At 44.2% G+C, this 19,738-nt stretch overlaps 2 protein-coding genes across 8 annotated transcripts in view; both read right to left on the bottom strand.

Annotated features, from left to right (window-relative positions):
* Nucleotides 1-16,819, bottom strand: part of MARF1 (meiosis regulator and mRNA stability factor 1) — a 36,765-nt gene extending 19,946 nt beyond the window's left edge. The window contains exons 1-12 of one of the 7 annotated variants that reach the window (XM_080981779.1): nt 16,675-16,819; nt 13,606-13,810; nt 12,059-12,751; nt 10,223-10,412; nt 8,891-9,117; nt 8,477-8,594; nt 5,840-6,012; nt 4,409-4,837; nt 2,958-3,124; nt 2,719-2,877; nt 1,196-1,379; nt 690-868 (exon numbers count right to left, since the gene is read on the bottom strand). In XM_080981779.1, the coding sequence (XP_080837905.1) occupies nt 690-868; nt 1,196-1,379; nt 2,719-2,877; nt 2,958-3,124; nt 4,409-4,837; nt 5,840-6,012; nt 8,477-8,594; nt 8,891-9,117; nt 10,223-10,412; nt 12,059-12,751; nt 13,606-13,749 (2,663 nt within the window). In that variant the 5' untranslated portion in view covers nt 13,750-13,810; nt 16,675-16,819. Of the gene's footprint in view, nt 1-689; nt 869-1,195; nt 1,380-2,718; nt 2,878-2,957; nt 3,125-4,408; nt 4,838-5,839; nt 6,013-8,476; nt 8,595-8,890; nt 9,118-10,222; nt 10,413-12,058; nt 12,752-13,605; nt 13,811-14,300; nt 14,391-16,674 lie in introns of those variants that run through there. The other 6 variants (XM_080981782.1, XM_080981784.1, XM_080981781.1 and 3 more) reach the window with 6 other exon arrangements.
* Nucleotides 16,820-18,338: 1,519 nt separating this feature from the next.
* LOC308463423 (uncharacterized protein) overlaps nt 18,339-19,738 on the bottom strand; it is a 72,922-nt gene continuing 71,522 nt past the window's right edge. Inside the window, exon 58 of the mRNA XM_080981778.1 lies at nt 18,339-19,150. Within this exon, the coding sequence (XP_080837904.1) occupies nt 19,107-19,150 (44 nt within the window). The 3' untranslated portion in view covers nt 18,339-19,106. The remainder of the gene's footprint in view (nt 19,151-19,738) is intronic.

The following is a 19,738-nucleotide window of genomic DNA, read 5'->3' as shown; positions in this document are numbered from 1 at the left end:
AGGCATTTAACTCTTTACCAGTGCCAATACACCAACTGAGAGAGGTAGTCTTGTTCAAAATTCTTAAGTGTTTAACGTCCCCTGACCTCCAGTAATGAATACTCTTTTGGTATATAACTTAAAGGCAGAGGTGAGGAACTCTCCAGGTATTGTTGGACTTCAACAATTGGCATCCTTGACTTTAAGGTGATCTCAAGAAGTGAGCCAGTCTTTCCTACACCTTAAGGGTTGATCACCTAAAACAGGCATCCCCAAACTTGGCCCTCCAGATGTTTTGGGACTACAATCCCCATCATCCCTGACCACTGATCCTGTTAGCTAGGGATGATGGGAGTTGTAGACCCAAAACATCTGGAGGGCTGAGTTTGGGGGTGCCTGACCTAAAATAACAGAACCAAGTTCTCAAAGTAGCTGTTCCTGTGCTTATGTCCAGCCTAGAATTCTTGGCTGTGGTTTGAATCCATTATTTCCCCATTCTGCCCCAACCTACAAAGAAAACAGATAGATCCTTCCATTCATTTAAGGTAACTATTTGAAGACCGGTGAAGCCCCTGAGCATTCTTCATGCTAACACGGTCTACCATCTATATGCTTCAAATGTGGTACTCTATTCTAACTATTTGATGCATAGCTAATCCTCAGCTTTCAAAAGTCTCCATGTTAGATGTTGTAGCTTATTTTAAAATTACCTAACCAGTGCCAGGGATTTATTGGTAGCTCCTGTAGCCAGCGAAACCTGGATCCTCTTGCTGCCAATTTTGTATCTATGAAGGTAGTTGACAGCACGTATTGCTTCCTGTAAATTCTCCATTTGTACTATAGCCTTCAGCTGATAATCAGTATGAGGACTGAGTTCCACAGTCTTTACCTGAAATAAGAGATCAAATCAGCACACAAATACCAGGATTGACATATGATACTTGTGTATGTACAGAATCATCGACACAATCAGCCCCAACTACCCTCTCCAACACTGCAGAGCTCTGGTTCTCTGCAGACAATAAAGCCAGCTGAATAATGGCTAGAGCACAGGTGGCAAAATGGTTGTAGTTCATCCATTTCTGTGTTTATGCCAATTTGTTTTAACATGTGACCCGCTCTGAAATGATCTGCAATGAGGAACAAGAGTTTCTGCTCTTGAGCTGCACCCACAAAATCCGAAACAGGGCAAATGCAAGTAAACTCTGATGTTTACCTTGCCATGCTTAGAGAAGATTTCTTGCAAAGTTTGCTGCAGCTCCTTTCTGGACAGTCTGTAGTCTATATTGCTAATCTGGATGTCTGCTCCGTTTGCAAAAGGATCTGGGTAGTCCCCGCTACCAGTGTGATTGATGAAGGCGAGTGGAGAAGATCTGTTTGAGAGGTTTGGGGACACACTCCTAATGAAGTAGGGAGGAAAGCAAGGGAATTCTAGAATTATTCATTCCACTGTACATAACACACACAAGGAGAAATCGCTTTAGGCATTTAAAGAGCAAGGTAATTTTTCTTTAAGAGATATGAAATATCTCGAATACCGAATCCAGTTAGTTATACTAGAATCAGATTTTTGGTCTTCCTGGCTCAGGGATAGCCAATGTGGCTCCCTCCAGATGATGTTGGGAGTGTAGCTCCCACTATCCCTGACTGTAGACCATCTTGGCTGTGGTTGACGAGAATCATAATGCAACAGTATTTAGAGGGCACCGTGCTGGGTAAGCCATCTCTAGGTCTTTACACCAGGGTTTCGGATGGGGGTCTCAGGGATTGAACCTGAACTTGAGACTATTGACATGCAAAGCATGTACTCTTCCAGTGAGCAGCAAAAAATCCCGAACAGGTCTATTTTGCAACACACGGACTGGAGTTACACACATCTGTTCAACGAACAAATGAAGTCAAGAAGTGTCACATTCACATAATACAGAAACACAGAACAACCTTTAAATTCTTGTGTAAAGATCCTTTTTTCACTTTTAAAAACAAAAGGTCTAGTGTCTCCAAACATCACCAGTCACGTGTTACAAAAATGGGTATCCCAGTCACTGTGACCTTTCAATTCCTCACACCAGGCATAGGCAAACTCGGCCCTCCAGATGTTTTGGGACTATAACTCCCATCATCCCTGACCACTGGTCCTATTATCCAGGGATCATGGGAGTTGTAATCCCAAAACATCTGGAGGGTTGAGTTTGCCTATGCCAGCCTCACACACCAAGGATTGCTCTCTTCTGCTTGCATGTGCAGACAGATAATGGATCAACCACTAGCCAACACTCAAGAAGACAGCAAGGGGATGAAAGCAGAGGAGAGAGCTTAAGGGCCATAGATCAGTAGTAGAGCAATTTGCACACACAAGGCATCTCCAGGTAGCACCAAGAATATCCCATGTCTGAAACCCTAGAGTGGCTTCCTGCTGGTGTAAACAATACTAAGTGATATGGACCAATGGATCTTATATGCAGTATAAGCCAGTTTCTACATTCCTCAGTTTGGCTTCAGACCACTGCACTAATCCACTGGTGACAGGTATATATATGCAGACAGATGTGCATACTGAGAAACAAGATTAAAACCCATATAAGTTTCCCAAGCATCTTGGGACAAGCTTCCTTGCAGACCTCAGGGTGGATTCATCCCTGCACAAGCATTCCAAAGGAGAATTCAGAGAAATCCCCAAAACTGGAGCCCAAGGGTCTTCTGCTTTTGTCAGAGCTTTGGACTGCAAGAGGTGCTTACCTAGAGGACCAGCGACTTTGAGATATCAGCACAGGACTGAGCTGCCTTGAAGCTGTGAGCATACTGAAAGCAGATGGGTAGCTAACTTGGAATACATCATCCTTCTCTTTTCTCTCTATTGGGGAGTTGCTGATGCTTCTGGCTGCCAGCGAATCTTTCCTGCATGAAGAAGAATGGCCTCATTAGCTTGCAATTTTGATTCTTGCTTTTTACAAAATTCAAACTTGCGCATGACATACTTTAGACTGTTTTTGTGAACAGAGTCTCCTGCTCCTGCCTTCTTGGTTGCCAGGGCTGTAGAACTTGATGCACTAGAGTTACTTTGCAATGACGCAGTGTCCTCTTTTATTGGGTCTTTGTGATTCTCGGTAATGTTCACATTCTTTGACTCCATGCGGCAAAGTTCCTTGAAGAAAAAAATTATGCAGGTCAGCAAGCAAGAGGGGATTATGGTAGGCTAAATGCAACCCACAACTTAGACATGAATATGAGACCTGCAGGTATAGGGCAGTATATAAATTCAATTCATAATAAGAATAATATTCCTTAGAAGAAGCATCTACACTTTGGAATTCGTGGCCTACTAACGACAGGCACCTTCATAATACTCTTTTCAGTTTTTGCTTAAAATATTTTTGTTTGGGCAACTTATCCAGACATGTAGAAGTTACATGTGATTTATTGTTTTTTAGCTACTGTTTATTTTAATCATCTTTTGAATGCTTTCAAATACCTGGACTTCCTTGCTTTTATCAAGACTCTGAATGTTTTATATTTCTGGTTAGCCGCTTAGAGGTTGTTGTTGCTGTTCATTTTTAACAAACAGTGTACACATTTTGCTACATAAATGAATGAAAATCATTTATGTGTAAATTTATGTTAACAACCATCTCATAAAACTTCAGCAATACAAAACAATCATTAAGATGACTGTCCAAGAAAATCTGTAAGCAGCTGCAAAGGTCTGTCAGAATAATACTATCTTCAAGACATGCCTGAAAATCAAATGCAAGGATGCCTGCCGAATCTCTGCTGGAAAAATATTCTGCAGCATGGACCAGTGACATTAGAAGCCTGAATTCAGGTCAAAGCCAGTCAGGCCTCTGTAACACATGGGACAATTAAGAGCACTCCCCTGGATTATCTGAGATCAAGCCTTTAAGGTAACCTGGACCCAAGAGCCTTGAACCAGGTCCAGTAGCACGTGGGCAACTAATGCAGATGTTTGAGCAGCAAAAGCAGAATCTAAATATGGGAAGCACAATACAATTCCTTATTATACACCAGCTAGTGGAACCTTGGGGTGCCGCAAGCAGAAACCCAGTTCCCAACACTGCACATGGCATTGGTTGTGTCCCCTGCAAGTTCAGTAGAAACATCTGCAACTGGGTGGTTTTGCACATTCATCAGAATACAAGGACGACCTATTTATGGACACCTGGGCTCAGTGTGCAGATTTTGAGGGACAGAGCCTGCAGTGCATGTGACACTAAGGCCAAAAGTGTGGTTTCCACCGTAACTTGACAAGTCCACACATTTCAATAGATCTACTCTGGGTTTGACTTAGATGGACACACTTCAGAGAGGCTGGTGACAAAGGGTAGGGCAGACTAGTGGATTAAAAAAAAACCCCCTCTAAGGCTGAATATGTCTCACCCATCTCAGAGTTTTAAATTAATGAAGCTATTACCTGTAAGCTCTTCACGCTGGTGTTCTTTGCAGCAGAGCTATGCAACTGAGGGCCTTTTCCCACAGCAGCTTTTGCTGATGGATCAGTGGAGTCCCTGCCCACGAGGCACAGCTTTGAGCTCTTGTTCGCTTTTTTAGGTGACTTCACTTTTTCCGCTCCGGTAGAGCTTGCATTCTTGGCTTCAGCAAGCTCCTTGTTTTTAGGGGTAAAAGAAACGACGATCCTGTTGCCGAAGACGTCTTCGTTCTCCATCCGCTTCTGAGCACGCTCAGCACTGTCTTGATTTAAGAAGCGGAGGATTGCGCTGCTGCCGGAAATGGTCAGTACTTTCCCTCCGCAATTGTCTGACAAACGGCGGAGCCTGTAGCAGACACTTTTGCTGTCTCTGTTTGTTGGCAGGTTGTAAACATATAGCAGGGTATGGCATGCCTAAAAGACAACGGCTATTTTTTAGTGGGTTTCTGGAGACTAGGGGGTAGAATCATACCTGAAGACAAAGTATGCTGGTATTATATCATTAAGAAACAGCAACACAGATAAACCATAGCTTATGGACTATTTGTGCTCAAGAAAATTTGGAACATGGGCCGATAAAGACTCCAAAGATTAAGCTTTGGACAGACACCACTAATTGCCAGGCTATTTAACAGCTACCACTGCTGCCCTGGGTCTCCTCTTCTGCCTTTTTAACTGCCCACACTGCCCTGGGGCAATGTAGCATCCATCTTGGGTGTCCACCCATGTCCCAGGGCAGTGGACTATGATTTTATTCCAGCTGAGATTCCTGCATTGCTGGGGGCTGGAGTAGATGACCCTTGGGGTCTCTTAGAAATCTACAATTCTATGGCTGGGCAATTAAAATGGTGGCTGCCTAATGTTCATTGGAGTATGACACCCCTCCTCTTCTTCCTCTTCCTGTCTGCTTCCATATGTAAATCCATCCAGTGTCCCCAACTCCTCTGCAATATATGAGAGGGGACAAAGACCTGCAGTTGCACCCAAGCCACCTGCTGCAATGAGGGGGCAAACCAACATCACTGCAAGCTTCTCCACAAAATCAAGAGCACTTCAACTTTTCATGAAAACCTGCAACCGAAGTCCCAAATTTTGCACTTCCTTCTGTATTCTGAGAGTTCACAAAACAGTTAAGTTTTATGCTCACTTTGAGCAACATAATGCTTATTGTTCCCAGAGTAAAGCCAGCATACATTAAAAGGAAATTTTAACATGCAACTGGAGCATGGGAGAGTCTTGTTGTGAAACTAGGAGTTAGCTGTTTAACCATGTATTGCTGGCACGTGAGTTGTTAAAAGATTTGCATATCACACCCAGGACCAATCTAAGCCACATCTAGAAATACAATTACTTTGGCTGAATGGAAGCTAGTGCTCCAGTCAAGTCATCTAAAAACCAGAGAGGAAAATCACTTACTGGTTTTTTCAGTGGCAATCTTGGAGGCAAATCTGAAATGAATTCCTCAAATCTGATGAGCTCGTGAGCATGATGCAAGAGAGCCTCAGAAGCTTGATTTTTATGCACCAAGATTATGTGGAAACCATGACGGTGTCTCAAGTCACTGAGCTCTAGTGCAAAGTTAACGTCAGCTGAAAAACACAAGCCCAACAGCAACAATAAATCATTGACTGAAGACGGTTTTGACAAGTTCACATTTTCATAGGGTGTTTCCCCCCAAAAGCCTCAGCAGATCAATTGTTCAGGAACATCAAGATATATTGCAATATGGCAACCAAGCCATACTGGGACCCTGTTTTCTTTCCTGGTCACTACTATTCATTGCCTTGCCTCTGTTAAAAAAACCAAACCCCTGCAAGGATAATTTCATTTCAAGAATCAGGTGGCAGCCTGCCTCCACAAATAAGGACCCAGCCACACAGAATAATTCAGAACTAAAAATGAGAACCTATTTTTGTGACTCTCATTGGTAAATGAAAAACATCATCTTTTTCATTCAGTAGCTTGTTTATTCCTCGCTCCCCCCTTCCCCAAAATGGAATCTGCCAGCAATAAATTTATCTCACTCTTTGACTGCCTCTTTTCCTTCCACTTTGGAAGATGGGAAAGAGAAGAAGGGGGGTTGGGAAGAATGCCAGGAAGCGAACACAATATGAGAGGGTGTCTCTTGTGGACATCATTGACTGTAAAGTGTGACTTTAGAAAAGACTTGCTCACATTTAAAGGAGACAAAGGCAGGAATTCACAGCAGCTCTTTTCACCCTTAACTTTCAATGGCCTACCTTCATATGAAGGGCCACAGATCATTGGCCAAGCATATGTTTTGCACACAGGTCCCCAGGCTACTCGAGTTAAAGGGGCCTCAAGCAGCAGGGCTGGGGGAAACCTCCATCTGAGCCTTGGAGAGCCACTGCCAGTCAGAGTAGACATGACTGGGTTAGAGAGACCCATTGTCTGACTCGCTACAAGGCAGCTTTGTGTGCTCAAACAACTGTGGGCTGCACTAGGAGGCAGCAGTTTCTGACTGTTATTATTTCTACTACTGTCTCATTTAAAATGGCAGTTCCCAAACGCTGAATGAGTTAAGGGGAGGCTGTAGTTACTCAACATGGAGGAAACAGACTTCACACACACTCAGAAGGCAGCTAGTTACTTGTGTTCCTTCCTCAACTGAGCCATGGCTCAGATTACATCCTGAACTGAGGAGAAATAAGATACAGCTGCATCAGACAGGCTGAGAAGGTGGTACTCCAGAGTGTAAAGCAGAGCGAGGAAACCTGTGGCTCTTGATATGTTATCTGACTACTGTATGGAGGACCAGGGGAATCTGAATCCCCAGCGTTAAGCCCCGACAGAGGACGCTATTAGCCTCCATTACTGTGTGTGTGCAGTGGGTGAGAAAGGTAGTTTCAACCAAGATCCATGGAGATTTTCCAGGCTACAGAATGAATGAGTTCCCAGGAAAGTGCATCTTCATTCAGCAGCATTATATGTATAATTTCACCTTCCCCCCTCCCTTTCTCCCCCTTATGACTTCGTTCCTCAATGACAAGCTTGGGAAGAAAGTCTCTGTGAGATGCTACTCCTAGAGCTTCTTTATGCAGGAACTGCAGGAGCAAAAAAACTTTCCAATGCACGCTGACACAGGATGTACTGCAAGGAGGTGGTCAAGCAGAAGAGAACTGAAAGCAGCACCAGTCACCACCGGCAAGCTGGAAGCAAGGTAGCCCATGTTCCAGAGATGCACTCAAGTCTGGCAAGGGAAACTTTTTTCAACCCAAGAGCCAAATGAAGCACACCAGATCCAAATCTATGGCTTTTGGGAGTCTCTGCAGACCCACTTTGCACCCTTTCCCAGTAGTTTTCCTTGGCTGGAATACATCCTTGAGTTCTAATAAAGCCAGCCTATGTAAGAGATGTGGCCCCACTTACTTTTGCCCTTGGCCCCACCCACTGCTGGTACAAGGCCCTTAGAAGGTTCCCCATGACTGACTGTGGCCCTAGCAATCTGTATTCTTCCTAAACCTGGAAACTTGAAGGAGCATTAATGGATATTTCAATGCAGCACTCATCGGCTTTGATAGAAGCCCAGAGCTGTTTCCAAGTACAGTCGTACCTTGGAAGTAAAAAAGCTTAGTTACCGAAAGTTTTGGCTCCCGAATACCGCAAACCCGGAAGTGACTGTTCCGGTTTGCAAACAATTTTTGGAAGCCAAACATCTGATGGGGCTTCCGCGGCTTCTGATTAGCTGCAGGAGCTTCCTGCAGCCAATCAGAAGCCACGCTTTGGTTTTCAAACATTTTGGAAGTCGAACGGACTTCCGGAACAGATTCCGTTTGACTTCCAAGGTATGACTGTATCTCGTTCCCAGAATAGTTTTAATATTATGCTCATTTAAGCAAAACAGGGGGGGAAATCCCCGCTGATCACAGCACAATTTTACGTAGAAGTTGTGCAGAACACATTACTACTGTGATCAGGATAGTTTGTGCATCGATCTGAATGAAACTGAGCATGTGTTCTTATATGTGGGCAAAAACCAACCAAATGACGACAAAAACCTATTCTTTTTTTTAAAGCACTGTTTATACATACTTGATACAAGGACCACAGTGGCTGGTGCGGCGTGAGTATCAGCAAATCTTCTAAGACTCTGTCTGAGCTTGTCATCAGCTGCATTCTTTGCTGTTGCGTTAATGTGTGCAACTGTCACCTAAAAAAATACAGGGAACATTCATACTAAATACAACAGGACCCAATAAAACACCTGGGGTGACATTGAGGGTCCCAGCCTGTGGGTTCGTGTGTATGCAAATGTGTGTGTGGGTGTGTGCCAAACTGAGTCTTTGACCCAGATGAAATAAAGCCTAGTTTCGCCCCTGTGTTTGATGCCATCTGCCATGGGTGCTCTAGTTGAGATTCCTGGCTTATGAGACCCTCCCTCCAACTCTGTAGTTTCAGGAACTATTTGCTTCCCCAGGTCAAACTTTAAACTGGAGAGAGGCTTACCTGACAGTTGTTCAGTTCTTCAATAACTTCTTTGCTCTCCTTACTGATATCACACACACAAATGAACTCTGCCTCTCTGTGGCCTTTGAAGAACTTTTCACGAATTCGCTGTACCACTGCCACAGCTGAACGGCCAGAAGGAACAGAACAGTTTTCAATATCCCAAAAGACTCCAATGGGAGGCAAATTTTCTAGCACTTGCCCTGTTAGAGCAGCCTCTGGAGATCCTACAGTTGGAAAAGATAGAAAGTGGTCATATGCTATTGTTAGAACTTGCAGCAGTTTCACAAGTTTGCCAGACGTTAGAATGCTATATCTGGGGGATTAATTACACAGAGAGCTGTCAGGATGGCTAACCTTTAGCTTTCCAGATGTTGCTGGACTACAACTCCCATAATCCTTGACCAATGGCCATGCTGCTTAGGGGCTGTTCAAAAGTCCTGATCTAACCACATCTGGAGGGCCACAGGTTAACCACCCATGGATTAAATCCATCTAGTTTAAGTGATATATCAGGGGAAATGTTCAGCACAATACCATTAGTTAAAACATCAGCCCATCCGTGGTCCTTACATGGTGGAATTTCATTTCACTCCACCTGAGACAAACTGGGATCTTTAATTTCAATAAGCAGAACTAAAAAAAAATCCATAGTGAGGCTTCTGACATTTCACCATCAAAAGGAATTCAGCAGAATTGAGACTTTGAGGTTTTAACAGAAGTTCTGTCTCACACACTATGCAATGCAAACAGCAATGGATGAGACCAGTGTACCCAGCACAGGGAGTAGACTGGGCTATTTAAAGTCCAGAAGGTTAAAGGGCTGTTAAGAGATAAATAAGGATAGCCACTTGGTGACAGCAGTGAATAAGGATGGGTTGGTTTGGCTGACTGGCCTTCTTGCCTCCTCCCCCACCCCTGCCTCAATTCTGTAGGCTACATTCCATGACATCACAGCCACAGATAATATGCTAACAGGATAATGATAGAGATACTTTGCCCATCTACTTCCAAAAATGTAATAAAAGCCCTGCTGGATTTAGAAAAAAGAAAAGAAAAAAGCTGATCTAGTCCAGCATCCCAAAATAACCATCAAGGTGCCTTCAAGAAGCCCATTAGCAGGATAGGATTTCAACAGCCCCCCTTCCACCTTTATTCTCCAGTAACTAGGAATTGCCTCTGAACCTGTTAGTCCCATGCAGCCATAATGACTAACACCCATTAAAAGACGAATCTGTGGGAGAAAAAGGACAACCCCAAAAGGCAACACTTAAAAGAGATAACCCTCTTAAAACAGATCAAACAGTCCATGATTCATTTTTAAAAGCACACCTGCCAATTTACCGTATTTCTGTGGCAACTGACCAAAGCTGCTCGCCAAAAGTAAAGTCTTCTCTTTTCTTACTCCTTTGGTTCCGCAGCCATTACATATTGGGAGGGAGACAGGTGCAGCTTGGACATTTGGAGGAGCTGTATTTGGCCATATTTTAGCTGCATCAACCAAACTCTCTCTGGATGGCTGCTGGGAAAATGTTCAGCATCACTTATTAACCACACTAAGAGACATAAATGCAGCATGCTGTCAACTGACCTACATTCCAGGACAAGGAGACCTGCTGTGATTTTGCAAGGGTCTATATAAGTTAAGTTCATACATTTCATACATACCCTGGGTTGGCAACTTTAAAAAAAGGGGGGGGGGGAGAGAAAGCTTCCTCACTTTGAAAAGGGGCGGAATCAAGTCTCCCTCTTCTGTTTCTGAACTAGCTTCTTGTGGTGCAAGGAGTCCAGGGGAAAGCGCACAACTTGAGAACAGAGCAGGACTGAGACATAAGGCTATACTGTAATTGCTTTACTGGATCTAGGCCAATGCACAACCCGCTCAGTCTCCACCACTGACAGGGCAGAGAGGAGAAAAAAACTGGCTAAAAGACTGCCACATTAACTCAAGGGACAAATCCAAATGGTGCTGTAAATACACCTGTAGCAAAAATAGCATCTCACATTAATGGGAGATTGTGGGTGCCCACAGCACAGGCTTCTGGTAACCAATCCCTACCCTGCTCTACTGTGGTTGGGCCTGGGTAGACATAAACATGTGATCACACATTGCAAGCTTTCCCTCTTAAAAGGCTTCGTTGCCCAAGTGCCAAAAAGTTGTTGCTGAAGAAGCAACATTTGCTGGCAACCATGTGATAGGACTGAACTTATTAAAGAACCTCAACATTTATTCTCGAGTTTAGGATTTGAGTTACTTCTTCTGCTTTGGCATTAGTTTCAGGTAACAAACATGACTCACCTTTAAAAAATAACCCCCCCCCCCCCAATATGCTGTTTTCTTAGCATCTGTTTGATGGGCCAAATAATAATTCAACAGGGGGAACGATGAAAAACACATTTGCTTCAGTGACAAAATGGCTGTCATGGAGTGGGCATGGTGTAACACAAAATGGTTGCTGTGGAGAGCGTGGCAAAACACAACATGAGAGCGACAGCCACCCATGACAACCTTACGATTCCCATGGGATGTCAGCTATGCCCTGCTGGTCCTGATTATGGAGATCTCTTTCACATACACTGCTGCTATTGTTGTCTAATAAAAGCAGTGATCACCCCTCAAATATAGAAGGTAGCCATATTACTCCCTTTTCACAAAAATCACTAACAAGGTACCTGCATATTTTACCCCATTAACTTCCTTTCTAGGAGGACTAAAGACATTATTATTATTATTATTATTATTATTATTAAATGAAAGTTCAGAGTCTAGGACACCTTCCCAGGGACAACACTGGAAACCTTCATGGGCGCCATGTCATCCGTGGGCACCAGGCTGGCAACTCCTGATGTAGTATCTAACCACAGCTTGGAGCTTTAGCTGAACTGAACCTGTGTGCCAGTGAAAGGGAATACTAAGTTTATTATTCTAGAACAGTTAGATGCAGTATGCTGCTCCTCAAGAAACTACGGAACAGGATTAGGAGACGAAAGAGAATGAGGGTTTTACATTTCTATGAAGCTGGCAACCATCCACCCCAATTCCAAATACAGTTTAAATCAACATATTAATTGGAAGGCTAGAGATATCAGGTTAAATCTACAAAACATCCAAATACTCTGCTGACATTTTCATTATACACAGTATGTTATAAATGGTGTGGTACAAACCTTGGTTAGACACTCAGTGCAGTAGTGAGAGCCCTTTAAGCAAACTGAAGGTGCCACTTTTAGGTGCAGCGAGTTGGTGCAAGCACAAGACGTTCGCTCCGATTGTGCAACGTGCTCCTCCAAAAGCCCCGCAGCCCCGCTTGTGAATTCAGAACAGGAGAAGTAGCCCGAAGTTGTGCAGCTCTGATGGGTAGGAAATGGGTGCAGTTTGTGGACGTTGCTGTGGCAGGACTGGAAGTGGAGCTTCCCACAGCAGGGGAAATGTGGGCAAGAAGAGACATCGTTTTCCAGGCACACTCCAGACAAGTCACTGGCCACTCCTGCCACGCCGCTTTGCGTTGGAACGTTCTTGAATGACGATGCAGACCGATAGGCAAACCCTGACCCTATTTGACAAGTGATTGTGCCGGTGCCTTGTGAGTCTAATACTGTGCCAGGGTGAATCAAGCTACCACCACCACTGTTGCTGCTGCCACCACTACCACCAAAACGTAGCTGAGGAGCATGAACGGAAGAATCAGAGTTATGAGTACAACAGCTTACTTTGGAACCAGATGAAAGTTGGATTTGCTTTTGCTGAAGGGTGTGATCACTGGGAAGGGGGACAGCTGTGAACTGTTTCAAAGCAGTATGGCGGGGGGATGGAGCATCCTTCAAATCCACAGCAGCTTTCTTATTCTCCATGGACTCGTTCTGAGGGGTAGAGAACCATTATAAAGAAGATCAGAGGATACATTTAGTCTTATAGCACCAGGTTACGGCTCCAACAGACAAAACCGGTGAGGGTATGGAACTCACATACATTTAACATTATGTAGGCCAAAGGCAAACTTCATATATTCATTTTACATATTTATTGGGTTTTGAACCAATTTAGATTTATTTATTTTTTTAAACACAGGAAACGTAACAGAATGAAGATTTGATTACAGTTGCCTGAAGAACAAGGGCACTGATGGCAGAAAACAGATGCTGTGAAAGCGAGGTAAAGAGTTGTTAAAAGGTAACTGCTGGCATACTCCAAGCCCTCCTCTTTTACTACCTGGATGGCTCAATTGGTTAGAGCATGGTGCTGATAACGTCAAGGTGGCAAGTTCAATATGAAGGAAAACCCTCTCTTTATCACTCACCCACCACTGAACCCAACGCGCTCTGACTATATGTGATTTTGAGTTGCAGGCTTACTGGTCTAAACATTTAAAGCAAAAATGGGAATCTGTGTGTAATGTAGGAAACATATGAACCTCCAGTTGGACAACAAGTCCCATCTTCCCTGACCAGTGCCCATGCTGATGGCAGCTGAAGTCCACTATCCCAGGTTGGGGCGGCGGTGGGGGGAGGCACAACAGGTTCCTCACCTCTAATAGGGTAGGACACATTTATGCTCAGTTTCTGGGATAGAAGGAAACTACCCCTTAGGAGAGTATTAAATATCTTAATATACATTGCACCTTCTCTCTTTGATGACACAAACAGGACACTTAGCACCTTCAATAGGTCACTGGTGTACTAGCATTCAACTCAGCAAATGTATGCCAAAATCCTACCGCTTTTGCACTAGGAGGGAAACTCTGTTCAGTAGCTGAAAAGCAGTTAGAGAATTTCCAGAGCCATGGTCCAGCATCGTTATTTTGTTGCTGAAGCCATCCAAACGATCTAGTACAGACGTCCTCCGTTATGTTTCCTTCCATTATACTGCCACACAGAGGTCAACATTCTGACATCTTTCCTTTCTTTCATTCTCTCTACCTGCTAAAAAAAAGAAAAGCATATATTTAAATCAAAAAATCAATCCAGGTATGATCATTAAAATGACCTAACGTTTAGTTAATATTAACCTTTAGTTGCAAATACTATGTGGAAACAAGCTTCTGGATTTATGCAATCATCTGTTCTGCTTGTTAAAGTAGCCTGGACAAAGTCTATCTTCCCTTCCAATTCACTACAGATGTCAAAGAGTAGTAACTAAAGGAGTTCAAGTAAGGCTGCTCAGAATCAGAAGTCTCCTATGAATATTTGCTTAAGTGGTTCCATATCACCTACAGCAAGTAGACTACAAACTACTAGATAACGTTTGTATGCACACGTGGGGGAGGGGGAAATCACGTTGTTTTCTCAGCAAGCACCACAAATAAGCAAACATTGACTAACACTAACTACAGGAATGATTCTGGCCACTTCTGGTAGTACTGCCACCCCGATCTCTGAGAGGTGCAAGATTCCAGGGGTTCCAGAAGCTTACCCAGGGTTCGGTTTCCTTGGAATGAGGGACAGCGGAGATTGTGGTGTCTTTAGGATATATGGCTTATTTGCACATATATACAACCTGTGCCTAGAATGGAGAGGCTCACAGCTTTAGCAACCAAGGCTCTTCCTGTAGCTGCAGCCTTGGACTCCAGCATAAAACAGGAATGGTTCTGACTCTCCCAACTGCCCAGCCTGCAACCTCTACCTTCTACCTCACATAACTCAACCCTCAACTCTGGCCTTTGTCTTTCAAAGTATTAGCAAGTTGGGGGAGGACACAGAGCCAATTTCTTTGTTCCCTTGGTGGCCATTACCTCACTAGCAAGCCTGGCTATTCCAGGAATTGAATCTGTGCTGGGTCCAAGAATTAGAAGGGGGCTCAGGCACAGAGCCTATCACCCCCTTATACAGTATACGACAGTATACCTTCACTAATAAGTAAATAATTTGTTAAAAACACTCCAAGTCTGCCAGTGTGGTGTAGTGGTTAAGAGCGGTAGACTCGTAATCTGGTGAACCGGGTTCGCGTCTCCGCTCCTTCACATGCAGCTGCTGGGTGACCTTGGGCTAGTCACATTTCTTTGAAGTCTCTCTGCCCCACTCACCTCACAGAGTTTTTGATGTGGGGGAGGAAGGGGAAGGAGAATGTTAGCCGCTTTGAGACTCCTTCGGGTAGTGATAAAGCGGGATATCAAATCCAAACTCTTCTTCTTTTTCTATTATTTATATTATATGATAAGATTTATATCCTGCCTTCCAGGACAAGTGTTCTCACAAGGCAACATATAAAACCAGTCATAAGAGATACAAAATCAACAATATAAAATTATTATTATACCACTTTAAGCAGTCAACACCTCTGTAAGAAACAGCTATTAAAAATTTAAAGTAGACTGAAATTAAAATGCTGCATGAATACTCTGAAAAGTCACTAAAGGAGGGGTCATATGCACTTCCATGGGAACTTCTCCAGAAATATGGCACCACCCATATCTGCTACTAATTTATATTTTGCAGAAAGCCATAACCACTCCCCAACATAATTCACCAAGGAAATTCATTTCTCCACAACTTTTAACCTTTATTTTTTAGAAATGCAGCCCTTACATGAAGCAATATAAAGAAAACTAATTTTATGAGCCAACTTGGGGGGGAGGGCTTCATTTTGTTACAGCACTCAGGCTTACAAACATAACAAGTGTACATACACATTATTTTCAAAACATTCCTGCTCAGTTCCTTATCTTCTACTCCATCTCTACTAGCTTTCTTCTGTAGGCTTCCCAGTAAAATTTTGCATATCTCCCAGGTTCTTACAACTCCACATATTGTTATTAACATAATCCTGTGCCTTTACTATGCTGAACTGTGGTTACACCAACCCTACTCCACTACTAGCAGGCTGCTAAAGGAGTTGGGGTATGGAAGATGAATATGCAATGAAAAGTATTCTTAATAGACCTTTACTATGCCATTTTAAAATTTCAAACTGCCCTGAGCATTGGCTGAGAAACAGTTCACAAGTCCAACTACCAAGGGTGTATATATTTTAGATTAAAAAGTTTCACCTTGGGAGCTACTCTACTGGGCCTTTGCTTTGGGCTATGGAATAAAGCAAGACGACGCTTGAAGGAGTTGAGAACAGCTGCGAGAGGAGCAAGGGGAGCTACAAGCAGAGGGAAAAAAGCTCCCGGGGAGATGCCATGGGGGACGAGGAGCTTTAATGCAGCGGCGGGGAGTGACTGTGACTCACCCAAGTGGCTACTAGGAGTTTTAAATTAATTACCAGGGAGGGAGAAAAACTCTAGAGGAGAGCTCGTTGTTTTGGCTCCTGAGCCTTAGCGGCTCCCCTTTTCAGAGTTCTCGTTCGTTTGTCGGGTTGCTTTATCCGCTACGCAGTTTATTAAGCTATCACCGTCAGGTTCTTAAAATTGAAATTACTGAAATTTGCTTTGTAAGCCACACTGCATGAGAAAACCAGGCTATATATACTTCACACACACACACACACTTATAGGCAATAAACTATGTGTAAGGGGAGCAAGGAGATGGGGGGCGGGCGGGGGCGCGACAAGCCACAAACGGGGAGGGAAAACCTCGAGCAAAAAATAAAAGTTCCCTCCAAGGCCACCCCTTCCTATAACAACGTATATAGAAGAGGGAGGGGGAGATATAAGGGGACACTGAGCGGGGAAGGCCTTCCCTGACTGGAAGAGAAGGGGAAAGGGCCTCTGAGCATGCACAGAACGCTTTCCCTCCCACATTCTCTCCCCGCCCCAAGTCTTCAGCCCCCCTCCTCCTCCTCAGAGACCCCCCAGAAGGAAAAGGGGAAGCTCCCAGCTCTCCCCGCCCCAGTTGCGTCCCCTCACCTCTCCGGCCCCACGTCCTCCACCTCACATCCCAGCGCCCACCGCCTGCGTCCCGCCACCGCCGCCTCCTCTCCCTTTTTGTTTTGCTCCCCGCCTTCTCCTTTCCCCCTCTCCCACTTCCGCCTGCGCTCCGCTACTTCCGGCGCCTCCTGCCGTCAAGGGAAACCCGCTCGCTGTCGTAAAAGGCCGCCGCCAGCCGTAACACGCCCCTTTACTTCTCCTCGTCTTGGAATGGAGGTCCGAGTTCCCCCCTCGAGGCCCCTCGCGTGCGCATGCGCGCGGGGCAAGCCATGCTGTGCTCTGCGGGTGTTCCTCTCCTTAGTTATAATAAATTTCCGCCACTCCGCCCCTCTAGTGTCTTATTTATTTCGTTTATACCTTTTTTTCCCCTCCAAGGAGCTCAAAGGCGGTGTATACGCTTCTCGCTCTCCTCCACTGTATGCTAGAGCTGAGAGACGGTTACTGGCCCTCAAGGTCGTGACTGAGTGGGGACTCGAATCCTGTTCTCCCAAGTCCTAGTCCAGCACTCTGGCCATTACACTACACTGCCTCTGGTAGGCCGTGGCGTAGCGACTACAGGGACCTGGGAGAGGAGAGTTCAAATTCCCACTCCGCCATAATGCTCCCTGGGTGACACTGGGCCACTCATTGCCTCTGTCCACCTAACATACCTTGCAGGGTTGTGAGCGTTGAATGAGGAGGGGGAGAACCCTAGTTGCCACCTTGAGCTCCCTGGAGAAAAAAGGCAGGATACAAATGGAGTGAATGAATGGTTTTGCGGGTGCAAATCCTACAGGTATTAGGATAAACTATAGATCTCTAGGTGCTGTGGACAAAGCCATATGCTTTAAGGTTGTGGTGGTGTGGATGTGATGAGAAAAGTCCTCTGAGCAGGTGCTTCCATCGACTCCCTCAAGTTCCCATCTCTTCCAAGACTTCATTTTCACCCCTTGGGGATCCCTCAAACTTATCTGAGAGCAAGCCCTGCTGAACTCAATGGGACTAGCATCTGATGAGATATGTACAGGTGTGTTGCAACAAGAACCGTTTGCTGTTCTTTGCTGCATCTTAAGAACTAATTATGACAAAAGCTTCTGTGGTTCAGAGGCTACTCATTTTTCCACATGAAGGTGTATTCAGTCCGTCATGTGAGCCTTCTCTTGAAGCCTAAAGCAGTAAGAGCCAAGCATATGTTTATATTGTATTACAAGATATATTACAATATTTATTTCATTTACGAATGGTTTCCTGTGAGGCAAATTGGAAGTTGACCTGCAGTTAGTTTCAAAAGGAGCGTACACACCATACATTTAAAGCATACCCCTCACACCCCAAGAGCTACGATTCCTAGCACCCTTAACAAACTACAGTTCCCAGGTTGTGTCTTGTACAAACTTCATAATGCAGTGTCTTATATGGCGGTCATGCAATGTCTTAAATGGACATCTAAAATGAAGGCAATCTTCTCTTTTTTAATTAATGGTTTTATTTGGCTTAATGTTTCTCTTACTGGTTTTGTTGTTTGTTACATTGTATTTATAAATTGCTTTAAGTTCACTGTTGAAATATTCCAGAGCAACTGTTGTTGATAAGTTGTTGGCTATCACTGCCATCTGTCACAAAAAACCCCATAAACCCTGGTAAATAAAGACAACCTCGTGGCATGATTTTCCTAATAATTGGTTTATTGTTATTATTATTATTATTATTATTATTATTCAATCAAAATAGTTCAGTCTATTTAACTTACAAGATCTAAGGTGATATGGCAGCCAAGACATTTCATACAGTGATTTCTAACATGCCATTACTCAGTCTGCACAGACAGTTTAAAAGTATTCTAAGGAATGGATTTAGCACATGGCAATATCAAGTTCATGTCGATGATTGCTGGATTTGGGGATTGAAAGCAAGAGCAAAGATGAGGCATTTCGCTGAAAGGTGTTGAATACACCTACCAGCCATGTGTCAAAGGGAAATTTCAGGAATTGTTCTGCATTTATTCTGAGGATCCTAAATTCAGAGCTGCCAGAATTCAGAGCCTGGATTTCCCCGTTTGCAGCCTGAGCAAGACACCCTTCTACAATGAGATTCTTCATTTGTTAACACAACATATCTTCACATTTCCATTTATTATAAATTCTACTGCGCTTGATGCTTTCCATGCTGGATGTTCTTTATGGTAAAGGCACAGCAAAGTTGTTTTGGGCACAGAAAGGCACATTTTTGCCTTCAGAACAAAGTGGAATCAGAAACTATCTGAAAGTTAGACAGGTCTAACTATTCCCCAAGTTTCTTCACTAAAGCCACGTAGTGGCTGGCTGGCAGACTGGGCCTCCAAACAGATAAAGTACATCAAGAGCCAGTGTGTGGTCGGTCCTCCATTAGAGAGTCGGCCTTGAGATCTGGGAGTCTCTGCCTCTGCCATGGGCTCATTGCACGGTCTTAGGCAAGCTGCTGTCTTTCAGCCTCAGGTCTGGAAAATTGAAATAAAAAAGGTTGATGGGGAGGTCAACTGTAGAAAAGCATAATCAAAATAATAATTTAAGCACATCAGATCAACCATAACCCAAACATTCTGACAATTTTGGTTACAAGCTGTTGCTTGCCACCCAGTTCTCTGAGCAGTGTGAGATTACTGAGGTTCCAGGCGTTTACCCAGAGTTCAGCTTCCTTGGAATGAAGGACAGGGTGGTGTCTCTTAGCTATATGGTTTACTTATACATATATGCAACCTGAGCCTATGATGGAGGAGCTCATGGCATTAACGTCCCAAGGAGGTCTTGATTCTTCTACAGCCACAGCCTTGGATTCAAGCAGATATCAAGCATGTCTCTCCCTCACAAGCTACAGCCTGCCACCTGCTTCTAGCTGTCACACACAACTCTCACAAGGTTTTGGTTCCTTCTAACTACTAGACAGGTGAGGGAGGGGCCCCCACCCATTTGTCCTGTGGCACAGAGTCACTTCCCCTGTTACCCTAAGGACCCATACTTAGGTCATTATTTAAAAAGCTGGCCTGGCTATTCAAGCAGTTGAATCCTTGGTGGGAGCAAGTTACACA

The sequence above is a fragment of the Podarcis pityusensis genome (assembly GCF_964106645.2).
Source record: "Podarcis pityusensis genome assembly, chromosome: 14".
Taxonomy (NCBI): Eukaryota; Metazoa; Chordata; class Lepidosauria; order Squamata; family Lacertidae; genus Podarcis; species Podarcis pityusensis.
Note: the sequence above shows the minus strand (reverse complement) of the source record. Positions and strands in the feature narration are given on the sequence as shown.